The sequence below is a fragment of the Asterias rubens genome, chromosome 13 (genome assembly GCF_902459465.1).
Source record: "Asterias rubens chromosome 13, eAstRub1.3, whole genome shotgun sequence".
Lineage (NCBI taxonomy): Eukaryota > Metazoa > Echinodermata > Asteroidea > Forcipulatida > Asteriidae > Asterias > Asterias rubens.
The window spans coordinates 12067700-12085931 of NC_047074.1; the positions used below are offsets into that span (position 1 = coordinate 12067700).

The 18232-nt window shown below is 38.0% G+C and overlaps 1 protein-coding gene across 1 annotated transcript in view; it reads left to right on the forward strand.

Annotated features, from left to right (window-relative positions):
• Positions 1 to 18232, forward strand: part of LOC117298307 (collagen alpha-1(IV) chain-like) — a 62142-nt gene that overhangs the window by 17560 nt on the left and 26350 nt on the right. Inside the window, exons 4-13 of the mRNA XM_033781462.1 lie at positions 10292 to 10426; positions 10863 to 10970; positions 12006 to 12056; positions 13705 to 13809; positions 15282 to 15344; positions 16185 to 16262; positions 16439 to 16537; positions 16705 to 16758; positions 17497 to 17559; positions 17843 to 17941. Of these exons, the coding sequence (XP_033637353.1) occupies positions 10292 to 10426; positions 10863 to 10970; positions 12006 to 12056; positions 13705 to 13809; positions 15282 to 15344; positions 16185 to 16262; positions 16439 to 16537; positions 16705 to 16758; positions 17497 to 17559; positions 17843 to 17941 (855 nt within the window). The remainder of the gene's footprint in view (positions 1 to 10291; positions 10427 to 10862; positions 10971 to 12005; positions 12057 to 13704; positions 13810 to 15281; positions 15345 to 16184; positions 16263 to 16438; positions 16538 to 16704; positions 16759 to 17496; positions 17560 to 17842; positions 17942 to 18232) is intronic.

Sequence of the window (18232 nt, forward strand, 5' to 3'; positions counted from 1 at the left end):
GAAACATTAATGGGTTGAAATAAAAGTTGCTTTTTAACTAAAAATAATTCTGCACAGAGTTTTTTATATGAAAAAAATGGGTCAAAAGAAAAGTCACTTTTTGACTGAGAAAATAATTCCGCACCCAGGTAATGGGAAAAGGTTTTTTAATCCCGAAGTGATTTGAATAAACAAAGGGTAATCAGCAAATAAATTATTTTTAATCTATAAAATCTAATCATTGATTGTAAATACAAAGAACATGGATTCCGTTAAAGGTGTGAAAATATTCTTATGAAGACCCCAACAGTTCACCATTGCTTTATAAGATTTGAATAAAATATGGTACAATGACTTGCTCTTTCACCAGTTACTGCTTAAAGGCAGTGGACACTATTGGTAATTGTCAAAATCCATCTTCTTCTTACTAAGTGTATCTCAACATATGCATAAAATAATAAACCTGTGAAAATTTGAACTCGATTGGTCGTCAGAGTTGAGAGATAACTATGAAAGAAAAAAACCCTTGTCACACAAAGTTGTGTGCTTTCAGATGCTTGATTTCGAGACCTCAAATTCTAAACTTGAGGTCTCGAAATCAAATTTGTGGAAAACTACTTCTTTCTCGAAACTACTTCACTTCAGAGGGAGCCGTTTCTCACAATGTTTACTACTACCAACCTCTCCCAATTACTTGTTACCAAGTGAGGTCTTGTGCTAATAATTATTTTGAGTAATTACCAATAGTGTCCACTGCCTTTAAATTCTTCAGACTAAGTATAGAGACAGTTGCTGCATCTGCAAAGTTGCAAACTTGAGAGTAAGAACACCCTTACACAATTCTGAATGAATGTACGACACAATGGGTTTGCTCATCTGTAGGTTGCTTTACAAAAGCTTGCCCTAAACGATTTGGTTGTCTCTAGGCCCTATAGTCTGAAGAATTAAAATTTCAATAAGGTAAAAACCACCAGGGAAACTTACTGGGTACAAAAGTTTAATAATTTGGGGTTGAACGAAGAACAATTTACGAGAGCAGGATTTGAACCAACAACCTCCACTTTAACAAGCAGTTGCTCTATATCAAATGATTTATCTAGCCAATTTAACTGGCACTTGTCTGGTTCCATCAAGACTATGAAAGATCTCAATTATTTCATTGGGATATAACATTTAATTCTGTAATTATTTAAACTTGTAGGGGTAGTCCAGTGGCCAGAAACTATAAAGCAAGTTTGGTCAAGGACATGTAAAATTATGGCATGTTTTTATAGTCGTGGGTGGCAGGTTTATTTCAGTATAAACAAAAATAGACACTGAGGCAGTATAACATCCTAATGGAGTCTGTCTTGTTGCAAGGTGTAGTTAAAAAAACAACTTTCCCTCTCCCAAGATTTGTGACTGGGATTTGCAGCGGATTTCACAAAATGCTAGGAATAATCCTTTCCCAAGTTTAAACTAGTAACTCACCTAATTATAGTATGGGTTCAATGCATTCCAAGTGCTACGGCTGATTAAGGAACTTCACTTGTCCCAAGTCCTAAGATTAATCCTAAGTATTATAGGAAGAGTTTGGTGAAATAGATAAATGTTCCCTCTTTTGGTGGAATAGTCGCAACGTGTATGTACATGTACACCATATGGTTTTACCGATTCAACAAGGGCCCAATTTCATAGAGCTGCTAAGCACAAAAATTTGCTAAGCATGAAATTTTTTCCTTGATAAAAACAGGTTTACCAACCAAATTTCCATGTGATTTTCAGGATAAGCAAACAAAAGCTGAATACCATTAACAAGCAATATGTAACAAATGGAAATTTGGCTGGTAATCCTGTTTTTATCAGGGAAGAAATTTCATGCTTAGCAAATTTTTGTGCTAAGCAGCTCTATGAAATTGGGCCAAGATAGTCTTGAATCAAGTGTGTGTTCTGTGCTGCCACAATATACACTGCTTTAAAATAAATAATCTCTTTCTCTCTCTCTCTCTAAGGGGGAGAAATGTATAACTGAAACAGTCTTTGATTACACAGACGGCAATCAACTTAGATATATAAATGTAGCCTAGGTCATAAATTACTGCTTCAGACCTCATTTTTCACATTCCGTCTAGGTTAGAACATTCCAGGGGCATGTGATGTCAGAGTAAAGTGAAATATACACCAGTAATCAATGTTGTGTTAACGTGACAATTAATACATTCCTTCATGTTTAACATGAATGAACTTCCATTTACTTCTGACAGGTTTAAAGGGAATGTGAACATTCAGTCCTGATATCTTCACGGAGGAAACTATACCCCTCCCCCCCCCCCCGGTCATTGCCTTGGTGCCCTTGAAATGGTCCAGTAGAAATTTACAATTTCCTCATAGGGTGCCCTTTACCAAGGAGTAAATGCCATGGTGCCCTTCCCCTTTCAGAAACGAAGCATACAGGCCTTTGCCTTTAGTAATCATACTTAAAATTAATGGCAATAATAATTTTTGGTTAGAAACCTACAGCAGCTTTCAATAGTATAAAGCATTTTGCCAATCATTTCACTTCATATGTAGTAAAACATACATTTTTTGCCCAAAATTTGAATCTGAGAAGCGTTACTTTCAGTAATTGGGGTAGACTGTCTTTGTTTAGAATTTGAACTTGAGAATCTGAGTTTAAGTTTTTTTTCTCCATCGGACTGTATTGTGTGCCTGGGTGAGGCTGGTGATTTTAGCGACGTTCCAGTAACTCTTGACCAGAGAAATTCACTGTTTTAAAATGAATAATAACACCAACGAGTTCAAATGTTTTGGGCTAATTGCAAGACCAGAACCAGTTGTTTTGTACTCATTTTTAAAACTTTTGTTCCCACCGTGACCACCACCTTTCTACAAATGTGTGCAAATCTGTGGACATTTATATCTTTACTCTAACATGAGGAGCTGGCAACATTTGAATCTTGCAATCAGGGAAATATTTTTGTCCAGCTTAGAATTACATTTATAGGGAAAAAGTTTCCATAATCGGGGAGATTTTCAAATTTGTTCATCAGAGCCAAAGATATAGAATTAAATAACTAGATCGGCCGCGCGTACATACGCGAGTTCTAGCATGGAGGCAGCCATTAGCCTATCTCACGTGACTTTTAGCGCGTCCATAGTGTGGTTAAAGGCCTATCTCCCATGTTCATTTTCTGCGCGTTGCCACCAGCACGTGACTTTTTAGGGCGTCAATGAAAAAATATAAATATTTGTGTACGGTTTATGGCGTGTATGAACGCGCGGCCGATCTAGGTATTATATTTTTCATCTATGATCAGAGTGTGCAAAGATTGGTTTACTTTTCAGGGAATTTGGCCGCTCTGACCATCTCTAACCCTGAGAAACCTTAGAATATGGAGAAACAAAGTGCCACGCCATCTTTTAGATTTGCCTCCAAATTCCAACCCTGTCAAGGACACTCTTGTTGTTTGGGAAGGTGGTGTGGTCTGTGGGAAATTAATGACTGGTAAATTGAACTGGGATTAATTATAGCCTGATTGATTTGATTGTTGGCTCTGTCAGTCACTCTGGGCTCTGAAGTAACCTTCAAAGTATTAGGCCAAAATAAAAATAAAACGTGTTTAGCGTCCTCGCATGCTGCCCTTGAAGAGGATGCTTTTTTTTTTTCTTTCTTTTTTTTCATTTTCTAACAAAGAAGAAAAAGGAAACATCTGAACGATCTTAGACCATGCTAAGACGAAGAAAATTAAATTTGAAAAATAGCCCGGCCACTTGTCACAAAAAAATTGTTTTTTTCTTAAAAAAGGCAGGACATTAAACTAGTTTTTATTTTTATTTGGTCTTATACTCCAGACACCAAGAATGTTACAGCTTGGCATAATTTGTTGGAGCTGTAGAGGGCAGTATTTCAATTATGTGTGTGGCAAAATTGCAACTGGATTTTTATATTATTTGTTTCAAAGGATTAAACCAGCGTACAAATTAATTTGTAAGAAATTGATAACATTTCTGCAGGGGTTAGAAGACCAACACTAACAGGACCAACAGCTGTTTAAGCAGAAAATGAGCAGGATACCAGTCACATTATGGTGCATGTTATTTATTATTGGTTTATTAAAAATCAAACCTTTGCAGCCAAAATGCTGAATTGCGTTTAAGCTACAAACAAATTTAAATAAAAAATAAATAAAAAACATCCCAAAGTAAAATCCTAGAGTACAAATACAACCAGAGACTTTAGAAAAAGGGATTAAATATAAAATTGAAAAACTGTAACAAAATATACACAATAAAACAAGTTTACACAATGAGTACAAATAATATCGACAGGCCAGTTAAATCATTGATGATTGAGCAGCTCAACTAGGGCGGGGATGCAACTTTTTTTAAACCAGTTTGTCAACCTAAGCAAAGTTTATCAGAATTTCTCATGTGACATGGTATTGTGGCTGATATCACTGTTTGTGTAAGCATATTTTCAGTCGTGCTTAGCAACTGATTGTGCTTAAAGTAGCTGTATGAAATTGGACCCTGTGTATGGTTACCTCATTTTGTGTTTTATGCATGACACCTGTTGTGATGATTAATGCACAGTGGTCACTTTGAGCTGTCACCACTGGTGACTTCCTTCAATCCACAGGGATCACAAACTCCACTACTACCACCTGTTTCCTTTATCCTCACTGTTTGGTAACACCCAGTCTATGAATGTGTGAAGCCCATCCTTCTTTAAAGGGAAGGTACGCGTTTGGTAATTACTCACAACAAATATTAACTTAAAAACTGACTTGGTAACAAGCATTGGAGAGCTGTTGATAGTATAAAACATTGTGGGAAACGACTCCCTCTGAAGTAATGTAGTTTTTGAGAAAGAAGTAGTTTCTCAATAAAATAATAAAAGAGTTCTAGCTAGAAGTCTTTTATTCTTATCTGAAAGCACACAATTTCGTCCAACAAGGGTGTTTTTTTTCTCATCATTTTCTTGCAACTTCGATGACCAATTGAGCCCAAATTTTCACAGGATTGTTATTTGATGGTTTATGATGGGATACACCAAGTGAGAAGACTGGTCTTTGACAATTACCAAACGTGTACCTTCCCTTTAAAGGCATTGGACACTATTGGTAGTTACTCAAAATAATTTAAAGCATATAGAATGTTAGAATCGATTCGTCCCTGGGTCTTGAGAAAATAGTGGAAAACCGATTACACATTTTGCATGAAATCAATTTTTGAAAACAAAATTAATAAAATGCTCACTGAGCGAAAACTCATAACAGGAAATTATTTATATATTTTTTCTCATAAAATATGACATTTCAGAGAGAACTATTTCAAGGGATGTTCTCTACTATCACCATAAGACCATGTAAGTTTAATGTGCATCTGTGATCTTTATAGACAAATTTTTTTTTCTTACCAATTCTCTAATGTTCCTTAAAGTTTATTCCACCGCTGGTGTTTTTTTGGTCAAACAACGAAAATGACCTGAATTTCACTTCACACCTTTCTGGACAATTTTTGCTTACAGTGTCTTATTAAGGTCTGATGATTAGTCGCTGTGTTGATAGAGATGTTATAAAACTTTTAACCGTGTTCCCAATGGACTTTTTTCTACCGCGGATGCGCAGAAAGTTATAGTTACTGGCTTTTGTGTAAGGTAGGTTTACAGCGCGGAGCTGTTCGGTGTTCCCATTAATCTTGTTAGCGGCCCTGATAAGTTGAAGAGCCCGTGCGGAAATCTTCCGCGACCTCTTTCAGCCTGTCATTTTACATCACTGTCGCGGTTAGTTGACTGGGAGGTCATTTTACCATGCGTTCCCATTAAGATATAATTTTGTCATTCTACTGAAAAGTTGCGGTACGCTAACCCCCAAAAAGTGAACACGGCTTTTGAGCATCAGGCTTCAGATTCAGCTCTGCTCGCATGGAGGTTATCTTCCTCCATGCTCTATGCATAGAGCAAGATAATCCAGTACTTAATTTCAGCATGGTTTACAAAATTTGCTGAAAACATATTTGTCATCGGATCCCATTACACACAGAATAACCCTTATTACAGAAAACTTGAACTCTCTCAAAGTTTATGAATGAAGTTCAATGACAACTTTTGCTGCTGAATCAGCAACAAAAAATCAAAGTGAAGCCCAGCACTGAATCAAGGCATCATGGTGTCTTTGTGATTCCCAACACCCCTGTGTGCCCCATGTGAAATAGGTCAACACTTTAACCAGCGAGTCTGGGAGGGCATGCCATTCTCACCAAGATATGACTACAACACTGTGGCATACTCCTCCATGCTCTAATGTAATAACATAGAGACCGACTGTGGTCCAGGGCCTGGCCTGATGGACTTTTCCCTGGACCAGCCATAAGTGTTGTACATATTTAAGCCTTGGTGAGCGGTGCGGGGGGGGGGGGGCCCCGATGCCCAGAACTATAAAAAAAAAAACTCCAGCGCTCTAATAAAATAAAATACACTGTGCTGCCCAGCACAGATTTCCCCAAGATTGCACTTCAGCAATGATGGCTCCCTTTCTTACATGTCTAAACATGACTAATTTTTCTTGAATAGCTTGCCTGCTAGTAGACTAAATTGGATTAAGAGCCCACCACTCAAATTGGTCTAGCTACAACACATGCCTATTAGCTCCAAAATGTCAGATCTCAATTGAGTAATTACCTGGTATCTCGATTAAAGGCACTGGACACTAATCGGTGTTTCACTATTTTCTCGTGACCCAGATGGCCGATCGATCTCAAACTTCTACAGGTTTGTCAGTTTATGTATAATGGTGGATTACAGAAAGTGCTTACACTGCCAGCAACTGTTTTAGTAGCAAAACCAATTCTGTAATGTTCCTTTAAGTATGTTTACCGATTTTTTAATTTTTGTTTGCCCTTGTGAATGTCTATTAGGTCAGCACTTGTACACCATACAATAGTCTGTGACTTTTTTCCAAGGACTAAGAAACATGCCTGTTGATGATAGGTGCATAAAGGTGAGGGAGAGAGACTGACATGGCTAGTCTATCTCTGCCCCTCTTATCATCAAGGTCGGGCAGCAGCTACTTCAGGAATGTGACGGCATCCATTGATATCAACTCTGATTATCTTATCTTACACTTAGAATCATTAGGTTGAAATTGTTGAGGATTTATTTAGGCCATTGGGCAAGTCTGTGAACTGAGTGATAAACAAGTGAATAAATAGACAAAGTTCCATTATCATGGAGGAAAGTCTATCACATCGGAATGTTATAGGAAACTGGAAAAAAAGAAAAAACAAAGAAAAAATGCAAAGACAGACCTGATACTCCATGAAGGCAACAAAGGCGATTGTCTACATGGCCTCTAGTGATTGCCTTGGTGCCCTAACAAGTAGAAAATGCATTGGTGCCCTAATAAGGAGAAAATGCGTTGGTGCCCTAACAAGGAGAAAATGCATTGGTGCCCTAACAAGGAGAAAATGCATTGGTGCCCTAACAAGGAGAAAATGCATTGGTGCCCTAACAAGCAGAAAATGCATTGGTGCCCTAACAAGGAGAAAATGCATTGGTGCCTTAACAAGCAGAAAATGCATTGGTGCCCTAACAAGGAGAAAATGCATTGGTGCCCTAACAAGGAGAAAATGCATTGGTGCCCTAACAAGGAGAAAATGCATTGGTGCCCTAACAAGGAGAAAATGCATTGGTGCCCTAACAAGGAGAAAATGCATTGGTGCCCTAACAAGGAGAAAATGCATTGGTGCCCTAACAAGGAGAAAATCCCATGGTGCCCTAACAAGCAGAAAATGCATTGGTGCCCTAACAAGGAGAAAATGCATTGGTGCCCTAACAAGGAGAAAATCCCATGGTGCCCGGGGCCAGAGTTCTCTACAAACCTCTGTGAAACTGTGGAGCATTTTGGACCTACATTTGTTAAGTTTGGCCGAAGCGTGTTGAATTGAAACAAGGTCTTTGGAATGTTTTCTAATTGGTGTTTATCTTGGTTTTAAAAGCCCTTACGTGCATCGGAGCAGTGTAAATGGTTTTATCTTGATATTCTTATAAAATAAGTTGTGTTTTTTTCACAACAGCTGAAATTTGCATGCATTGCAGGGAACGATTTCGTCCAAAATAATATATCAAAATGATATGTTTGCTTAGCAGTTGGTAAAATTTGCATAGCAAGTTGAAAAAATGCCTAAATATTGCAGAAACGTTAACTTGTGAAACATGTTTTGCTATGAGAGTCATATTGCAATCTTATTTCAAATCATCCAAATTGAATTGCGATGCGATACTGGCGAAATCGTTCACTGTATTGGCACAGAATTTGCGGAAAACCCTGGTACTAGTACTTAAGTATGGTCCATGGATTGAAGACAAGTATGTAACACTTATATAAGGTCATTAGCAGCCAGTAATGTCTCCTTGAGGTGACAAAATAAAATATCATTATCAACTGCTGAGAAAACATTCCAACACAGTGTGTTGACTGTTAACCAATTTGATCACTGTCTGGGGCTTGGGATTCCAGTGTAAGGCCCAGTCACACAGGCCCCGATAACGAGAACGAAAAACGAGAACGATAAAAATGCACGCCCTATATTGGTTGAATTGCTCCACGCAGAATACGCTCACACTTATTCAACCAATCTAGGGCGTGCATTATTATTGTTGTCATTTTCGTTCTCGTTACCATGGCCTGTGTGACCGGGTCTTGAGTCTGGAGAGAGGATGAGGGTAGGAATGGAATCAGGATACCATAAATGGTTTATAAAACTGCTGGACTTGTTGTAGGGACTCGTAAGTTTGCTGGCCCTATGCTTAAAGGGACACGTTGCCTTGGATCAGACGAGTTGGTCTTTGAAACGCGTTTGAAACCGTTTGTTTGAAATATTTTATGCATAAATACAATTATGGTTAATAGATAATTAAAAAGTAGAATATAATGTTTCACACAAACATGCCCCGAAATTTTACGGTTTTCCTTCTACATCGCGAACAAATACTGTCGACCATTTTGTGGAGTCAAAAGTGCAACTCGACCAATCGAGGCAATGTCTTCCTTTAAATCAATGGCATTGGGCCTGTGGTCCAGTCCTAATTTGCAGCCCTGCCAGTGTAGTGTCTTGCCTGCAAGGACAAGTTCTATTAACCCTTTGGTGCACAGATTAATATTTAAAAAAAGCAAAACAAGAACCTGTTTAAAAGAAATTCAGTAGCACCCCGTGTTGAACATCACACCAAACGAAAGCTAAACAATCGCTCTAAACAATCGCACGAGGCGATATATATATGGGGGTTGTCGTTTTTAAGTTATGACTGTTAATAAAAGTTAAATTTGATGTGTTTTTGGTGGTCCCTAGCGACTGCCTAGTGCACCAAAGGGTCAATAGTAAACTTCTTTTTGTGTGTGACATCACCTGTCACTACCTGCATCCATGAACCCTGACTGATCAATCATGGCCGCTGATAAACACAGCCAGATAGAGTTACATTTATTGAAGGTCTGGTCAACACCTAGGCATTGCCCTAGATATGAGTAGGACTCAGGGGAAAAATGAACAACCTTTTAAACTTGTCCCTCAATGTTGAATACATCAGGCCTGGAATTCACGCAGGCAACATAGGCCATACAACAGAGGCCATGGCCTAGATGCCCCTGGTCTTGGCCTTGGTGCCCTTCAAAAGTGTCCCATTGACTTCAAGATTTTCAAATGGTTAAGTGCCCTTTGAAAAATAAAAATGGCCTTGCCCTTTCTGAAACAGCCAACTTTCCTAATAGACTGTTATAGTAGGGTCGTGCGTAACTATAAGGTACATGTAATGACAGAGTTGTCAGTTTATTCCAAAAAGTATTGAATATACTTGAATTTTATAAGAGTATGTCAAAGAAAGAGGTTAAAATGGTCATTTGAAAGTGGAAGTGTCATGGCCTAGCGGTTAAGAGCAAACTCTGGTGTTTCTGTTAAGCTGAGTGTGGGGTTTGAGTCGAAGTCGTGACACTCGTGTCCTTAAAAGCAAGAACCATTGCTACGTCCTTTGGAAGGGACATTAAGCCGTTGGTCCCTTGTGTTGTGTAATGCATGTAAAAGAACCCAGTGCACTTAACGTAAAGAGAAGGGGTTCGCCCCAGTGTTCCTGGTTTGATTGGCAGCATATTGCACCACAGCACCCTGTAAACCATTAAAGAAATAGGTCTCATACATCAAAATGTAGATCCAGATAATTTGCAGGACAAAATACTCGGCGCTTTGATACGGCCCAAGGGATGTGGTAAAGCACAATAAGAACCTAGTATTATTATAATTAATAATTGATGTTTTTGTTCTTGTTTTTTTTTTGCAGGGAGTACCAGGTCCCATTGGCCTTGTGGGACAAAGGGGACCTTCAGGAATACAAGGCAGTGGAGGTGTACCGGGACCCAGAGGTGACAAGGGTGATGATGGTGCGCTGGGGCCCAGAGGTCAGAAAGGTGATCAGGTAAGTGTCGCTGTGGTGAAATAGCGGTGTGGTTGAGGTTCATAAAGACCTTGTACACTATCCTGATCTAGAAAGGGCTATACTTTAAATGATGTCAAAAAGCTTAAAACCCTCTTTTTTGTAGTGTGATTGATATATAGGCAGTCAGAGCTTCCTTTTTACAGAGAAAGATTGGAATTGGACCTTGTGAAAGTGAGAATATTTAGATTTGCAGATTATACTGATCTTAACGCTGAGATGACTTCAGTTTTTTTCAGAGCCAAGTACCCTCTTAGAAGAGAATTACACATAATATTGTTGTTTGTATTTACTTCTCAAGGAAAGATTTGTAAACACTGGATGGAGTTATGGAAATTCTACAAAATAATTTGCTACAAAAATGTTTACCCCAGCAACGTTTTCAGCAAGCATTTTGGGTGTTTTTTTTTCTCTGTAGGGAATGACCGGTGTTCCTGGTTACCCAGGTTTGGACGGCTACACCGGACAGCCAGGACCAAGAGGACAGTACGGAGACCCAGGGGTTGCTGGATGTAATGGCACAAAGGTACGTCTAAGCCCCTTTCACACAAGAGAAATTTAGCAAGGGTCCCTTGATAAAAACTTAGCAAAAAAATAAAATCTTGTACCTCATGTGAAAGGACAACAATGTTGTCTACTGTCCAAGTTCTCTTCCTAAACTCTTGTCAAACATTAATAATTTAATAATAATAATAAGGGGCCAAATTTCTCAAAGCTGTCAAGCAGAAAATACTGCTTGCAATCTTCTTTGCTAAGCCAAAGTTGAGTCGGACACCAGCCACAACAATGCAAACGTAATGTAATTTGGGCTGGTAACCCATTTCTGCTAAGCAACACTATTCTGTGCTTCGCAAGTTTGTGTGCTTACAGGCTATATGAAATTGGGCCAAGTAAATAGCAGGGCCCAATTTCATAGAGCTGCTTAAGCACAACAAAAATTATTATAGGCCTAAGCATCAAATAGTTTTGTTCGAACTTGAAGAGGGTTACCAGCTTAGTATAATGTTCCTTAAAGACACTGGACACTACTGGTTATTGTCAAAGACTAGTCTTCAGAGTTGGTGTATCTCAACATATGCATAAAAATAACAGTCCTGTGAAAATTTGAGCTCAATCGGTCGTCGAAGTTGCGAGATATTAGTAAAAGAAAAAACACCCCTGTCGCACCATGGTCACATGAAGTTGTGTGCTTTTAGATGCTTAATTTCGAGACCTCAAATTCTATATCTGAGGTTTCGAAATCAAATGCGTGGAAAGTTACTTCTTTTTCGAAAACTATGTAACTTCAGAGGGAGCTGTTTCTCACAATGTGTTATACTATCAACCTCTCCCCATTACTCGTAATCAAGAAAGGTTTTATGATAATAATTATTTTTAGTAATAACCAATAATGTCCACTGCCTTTGAGGATCCTTGCACACTACACTTTTACTTCCTTTGTATTTTTTGGGGGCTTTTGTTAAAAAAACATCTTCCCCTAGGTTTGATCCTAACGTTCTTTCAAGAAGAGATTAATTTCTTGTTATTACTATTAGTTTTTTATCTTGATTTGCAAATACAGGGTGAGCCTGGTCGACCAGGAATTGGTGGCTACGGAGGTCGAGGTAAACCGGTAAGTTCATCAAAATTTAAAATTCAATAATATGGAGAAATACAAGAAAGATCAACAATTCAGCTGAGAGGTTTGATTTAGAATAAGTCAAATCCTCCAAAATTCTATACTCAGGAAGTTCTCATGTTTTGTAGTTTGGACTGTATGCCCAAATAATTGCTTGTCATTGGCCATTCATACCAAAGGTTCACAAAATAAGTTCAGTTGAAAGTTTTTGCTATGCAAAACTGCTGGACGAACTCGTTCCCAGACTGCATCATGAAATTGAACAAAGTATAGCTCAGTTGGTGGAGCGCCGGCACATTAAACCAGAGGTCGATGGTTCAAATCCTGCTCTAGTAAATTTGTCTTTATTCAGCTCCAAACCATTTACAGTTTACCCAGTCAGTTTTCTTAGTGGTTTATTATTTCAAATATAGGTTTTCTCGGTCAATTTCGGCAAATGAGCAGCCAATTTAATGACCAAGCGATTCTATTTCGCGCGAAATCGGATGCTACAGAAAAGGGTCATTCGCTTTCATTTTATGATTAGTCAAATGTAATGTTGTGTCATTCGATTTAACAAAATGATCATTCAATTCAACAATCCATCAAAGCAGCATTCAAATTCGCAGACACTTCTTGTGTGTCACGAAAAAGAATGGCGATATGCTAAATTGAACAGAGGGCTAAAGGAATTTGACTAGACTCAAAACGAAATTGAATGCCCGAATTCTGAATTTGAAACGCAGTAACAACTGGAGAGGCAAAACAGCTTTAATTCGAGCGCGTGAAAAATGAATTTGACTGCTCGTTTGCCGAATTTGACTGAGAAAACCTATATTTATAAAATAACATTTATCGGAAGTATTCTTTATAGGGAATCAGGTTGGCTCAGTGGTTTCTTTCCCTGCCTTTCGCTAATCTTTGGACCTCGGTTCGAATCCCACCTCAGACCGTAGCTTTGCATGTGGATTTGGTTTTGAGTCGCTACCCGATTGCTTGTGTTTTCCCCATTGGGGTTCAGCCTCTCGCATCTAAAACTGAACAGTTGTTCTTATTTTATATTCATACTGTTATTGCCAACAATTGTGCTGCTGCGTGTGTAGTAAAATAAATAAATAAGGGAATAAAAGGGTAGCGACGAGTTCTTAAACTGCTGTTTAAAACTGGCAGGGTCGTGGCTGTGGGATAAAGGCCCAGGCCGCAGTTAAAGAACGAGTCACTACTCTTTTATTCCCATTCATAAAACAAAATGCCTTTTTGGTTAAAAGGTGTAATAGCGTATGAAACTCTGTGAAACTTATCTGTTTCTGCCGTCCTTGAGCTCTACGTGTGTTGCGTTTTTATGGCTGAGACAGTTTTTGGATATGCCCCATTAAAAGGCATAATAACAAGTGAAACTCTGTGAAGCTTATATGTTTTCTGACGTGCTCGAGCTCTGTACGTGTGTTGCGTTTGTATGACTGAGAAAGTTTTTGGATATGCGTTTGTGTTCAAAGTATGCATCTAAACATATCAGAAAACAACCAGTTATAAACAGCTCCTGCTGGTCATTATCAACCGTTTTAACACCCCCACGTGATGTGCTCTCCACCAATAGCGAAGCTGTCTGTGGTATTTATGAATAAACGTTAAAACTTGTGAGTGTTTTTTTTTTTTTCCGCAGGGTTTTAACGGGCCTAAGGGCAGCAAGGGAGAGCCTGCTCCTTACTCTCCAGCTTCCAAAGGACCACAAGGTGACGGAGGCTTTCCAGGTGAAGACGGAAGGCCTGTAAGTTCATTTGTTACTATTATTATTATTATTACTAACAACAAATCTGAGTGCTTGTAAAAGCAGGCATGCAACTCTTTTTCACGTAAAAAATAAAAATAAAAAGTTAAATTTTAAGGTTTTTTTTAAGCCTTATATATGCCTGGCAACAACAATGTACAAATACATTAATGTAAAATAAGCCTAGTACATGCTAACAATGCACCTAAGAGCATAATAAACCTCAACATTTTCTAGGGTACCATTGTGGGTCTCATGTCCCGTGGCGTTTCGGCTGCCTCGCTCCGCACTTGTGTTGTGCCTTTGAAGATTTTCCTCTTTTTGTTTTCAACGAGCAGTTGCATGCCTGTTAAAGACACTGGACACTATTGGTAATTGGCTGTTGGTTTTTCGAGGAAGAAGTAATTTTCCATGAATTCAATTTTGAGACCTCAGACCTTAGATTTTGAGGTCTCAAAATCAAGTATCTGAAAGCACCCAACTTCGTGAATACTGACAAGGGTGTTTTTTCTTCCATTATTGTCTCGCAACTTCGACGTCCAGTTGAGTTAAAATTTTCACAGGTTTGTTATTTGATGCATATGTTGAGATACGCCAACTGAGAAGACTAGTCTTTGACAATTTTTACCAATAGTGTGACCCCCCTTATTTTAGTAGATCGTAAACCTGGGCATGATCCCTGGTCACAAGACATCATTTGCTTCCAAATTATCTGAAATAATTGATGTAATTAACGATTCTACTAAATTTGTAGTTATATAAATTATCTTTAATTTGATTATACCCTTTTTTGACAATGTTTAAAAAGGGTTGTCAACTGCCTATGGGCCCCTCCCCCTTTCCCTGGACTGTTTTAAGAGGAATATTAATTCACCCCTTCAGCTTCCCTGAGTTCTTTTCAGTTTAAATAATTTGTTTTCTTGTAGCCTCATACCAACCTTGTTTGGGGCGAACTTGCATTACAAAAAAAACATGGAGACCAGCAATATAGGAGGCTGGAGGTTCCACTATTGCTCTTGTCAGTTTAAAGACAGTGGACACTATTGGTAATTGTCAAAGACTAGTCTTCTCACTTGGTGTATCTCAACATATGCATGAAATAACAAACCTGTGAAAATTTGAGCTAAATTGGTCGTCGAAGTTGTGAGATAATAATGAAAGAAAAAACACCCTTGTCACACGAAGTTGTGTCCGTTTAGATGGTTGATTTCGAGACCTCAAGTTCTAAATTTGAGGTCTCGAAATCAAATTCGTGGAAAATTACTTCTCTCTCGAAAACTACGTCACTTCAGAGGGAGCCGTTTCGCACAATGTTTTATACCATCAACCTCTCCCTATTACTCGTTACCAAGTAAGGTTTTATGCTAATAATTATTTTGAGTAATTACCAATAGTGTCCACTGCCTTTAAAAAGCAAAATCTGATATTAATTTTGTTCTATTGATTAATGTATGGATTTGTTTAATTGACAGGGACAACAAGGACCTGATGGTCGTCCTGGAGAAACTGGTGATAGAGGCCCAAAAGGATATCAGGTATTGTATTTCATGTGTGCTTCAAGAGACACTCTTTGTTTCCGAACATCATCTGGGCCCAATTTCATGGCTCTGCTTACCGCCAAATTCTGCGCTTGTGATCACGATTCCCCGCTTACATGCAAGCGCCGAATTTCTGCGCTAGCCTTGTAAGCGTAGAATGCCTAGTAACGTGGATTACGCACGCGCAGAAGCCAAAATTCGCCGCTAAGCCGTGAAATACGCTTCCGTAAGCACATAATTTCCTGCTTCCGTAAGCGCCGAGTCCGTGCTTACGGTAAGCAGAGCCATGAAATTGGGCCCAGATCTAATTGATGTACTGCTAAATTTTTAATTGATAATTTTCCATTATTTTTTATTTTGCAACCCTTTTTAAAAATCTGTTTGAAATTTTTAAGTTGCTCGGTTGGTTTTTTTTAGTTTTAAAAAAATTCAGGAAAAAAAATTAAAACATTGAATATTCCAAGTGGTCCCCATTTTGGGATAAAAGTGATTGACCTTAAGATCAATAATAATAATAATAATAGTAATAATAATAATAATAATAATAATAATAATAATAATAATAATAATAATAATAATAATAATAATAATAATAATAATAATAATAATAATAATAATAATAATAATAATAATAGTTGCAACATTTATGCAGCGCTAAATACGGAATTTTCAAGCGCTATAACCAGATTGATGGAGCAGGGCATGGAGCTGGAAAATGCGATTGAAGAAGAATATTATGTTTAATCTTGTTTCGCTTCTTCTGTGAAATTGTATAAAATCTTAGAAGTTTTGAATGATAACATGGAACATTTATAATTATTTTTATTTATTTCCAAGGGTCCGAATGGCCTGCAGGGATATTCCGGTGCTAATGGTGTAGACTCCCCTGGCTCTAAAGGCTCAAAAGGAGAGAGGGTTTGTAACTATTTATTTCATCCTTGGTTCGCAACAAATTAACGAGGCATTTTGGTTTTGTTGAAGCTTCCAGATAAAATTTTCCAGAATCAGGTTGACAACCTCTTTCCTGCAAAATTATCCTTACCAAAGTATACAGAACCTTTTAACATCTTCTTTTTTTTTTCTTTTCATAGGGTCAACCCGGAAGAAAGGGTCAGTCTGATAAAATTCCGGGTAGAGGCGAGAAAGGCAGTAATTTCACTAAAGGAGACAAAGGTGACAAGGGGTACAAGGTAGGAAGATGTGAATGGGTTGCTCAAATGGACCCATCAGATGTTTTGTAACTCATAGATCAATTCTTTGGTTGGACTAAATTATTTTGTTCACCAATTTATGTGATTTCCACTAAATTAGAACTAAACAGAATCAGATATTTGTTTTGATTTCTTTTTGATTATAGGGTTACACTGGTGAAGCCGGTATGAGGGGTGAGAGGGGAGATGCAGGCACAAAGGTAAGTCTCCCATCACGTCAGACAAGGATGTGATTTCTCTTATTTAATCGGATATTCCAGGTTTTTTTTGCCCTTCCACTAAATGTTTTTTTGGGTGCTCTTTTTAATATTTTTCTGTCACAAATTTGTTACCTGTGTGTTTATACATTTGATATTTCATTCGGTTTTTTGTAATATAGTAAAATTTTTAATGACTGTTTTTGTAAACTGTACAATTATGACTTTAGCCACTGTATTGCAGTGTTTTAATAAACCATGAATAATAATAAAAATGGGAAATCAACAGTCCCTCTGAGTTTTTAAGGTGCAATTTCTCTTGTGGAAAACAATTATGGGGAAAAAACGTAAGTTTATGAATTTTGTTGATGGGTATTTTTGTTTCTCCACTCCGAAATTCAAGTTTCATTTCAAAAATTTTGAGTTTGTGAGATATTATGACAAAGTTGGTAGCTACGCAAAGTTGTGGGCGGGTTGACAAAAGTTTCTGTCGTCAGTTAGTTGGTTTTAAAATCATCAACATTTTGTTTCCTAGTTAGGATGACACTGCTCTAGAATTGCAAATGTCGTGGGTTTGGATCCCACCAAGTAATATGCCTGTGAATTTTTTTTCCCACAGAAATCGGGAAAGTTCCGAGTATACAGTTCTTACACACATTGGTTTAATGGGTAATACCCAAAATGATTATTCTTTATCCCCGATGCAAATTTAACATCCCATAAAATGTTGTTTCCTGTCAGGGTGGTAAGGGCCCTCTAGGGATGAAAGGAGAGACTGGCGTACGAGGTATTGCAGGACCAAGGGTAAGTACAAATCAGCAAAGCTACCTCAAGCTTTATACTTTTGTTGTGTTTTTAAAGGAACATTACAGAATTGGTAAGAAAACAAGTCATCAAGATCTTAGATTTACATCAAACTTACACAGTCTAACGATGACGTTAGAAGAAAACATCCCTTGTTCTCGTAAATAAGCAGGCAGTCACATTTTGGACCTTCTGAAGGCGCGTTAAAGAATCTATGGAATTTTTGACAAAAACTTGTGAGGTTTTACTTCTGCTCATTTATAATTGGCTCTGTTTGTTTTAGGGACCAACCGGGTTTGACGGCTTATCGGGTGCTCCAGGATTTCCAGGCGACCGTGGGTTCCAAGGAAGCAACGGTTACGATGGTCTGCCAGGTTATCAGGTAAGATCCAAAATTTTGTTTTTCTTGCTTCGCCGCTTGGGAGTCACTTTTCCTGTGTGTTCATGCATGCAGTGGAGATCGTGAAAATAACTTGGAGGAGTTGAATGTAGAAATCAGTTTATCCTCTATTGGTAATTACTCAAAATAATTATCATCATAAAACCTTTTTTGATGGCGAGTAATGGGGAGAGGTTGATAGTATAAAACATTGTGAGAAACAGCTCCCTCTGAAGTGACGTAGTTTTCCAGAAAAAAGTAATTTTCCACGAATTTGATTTCGAGACCTCAAGT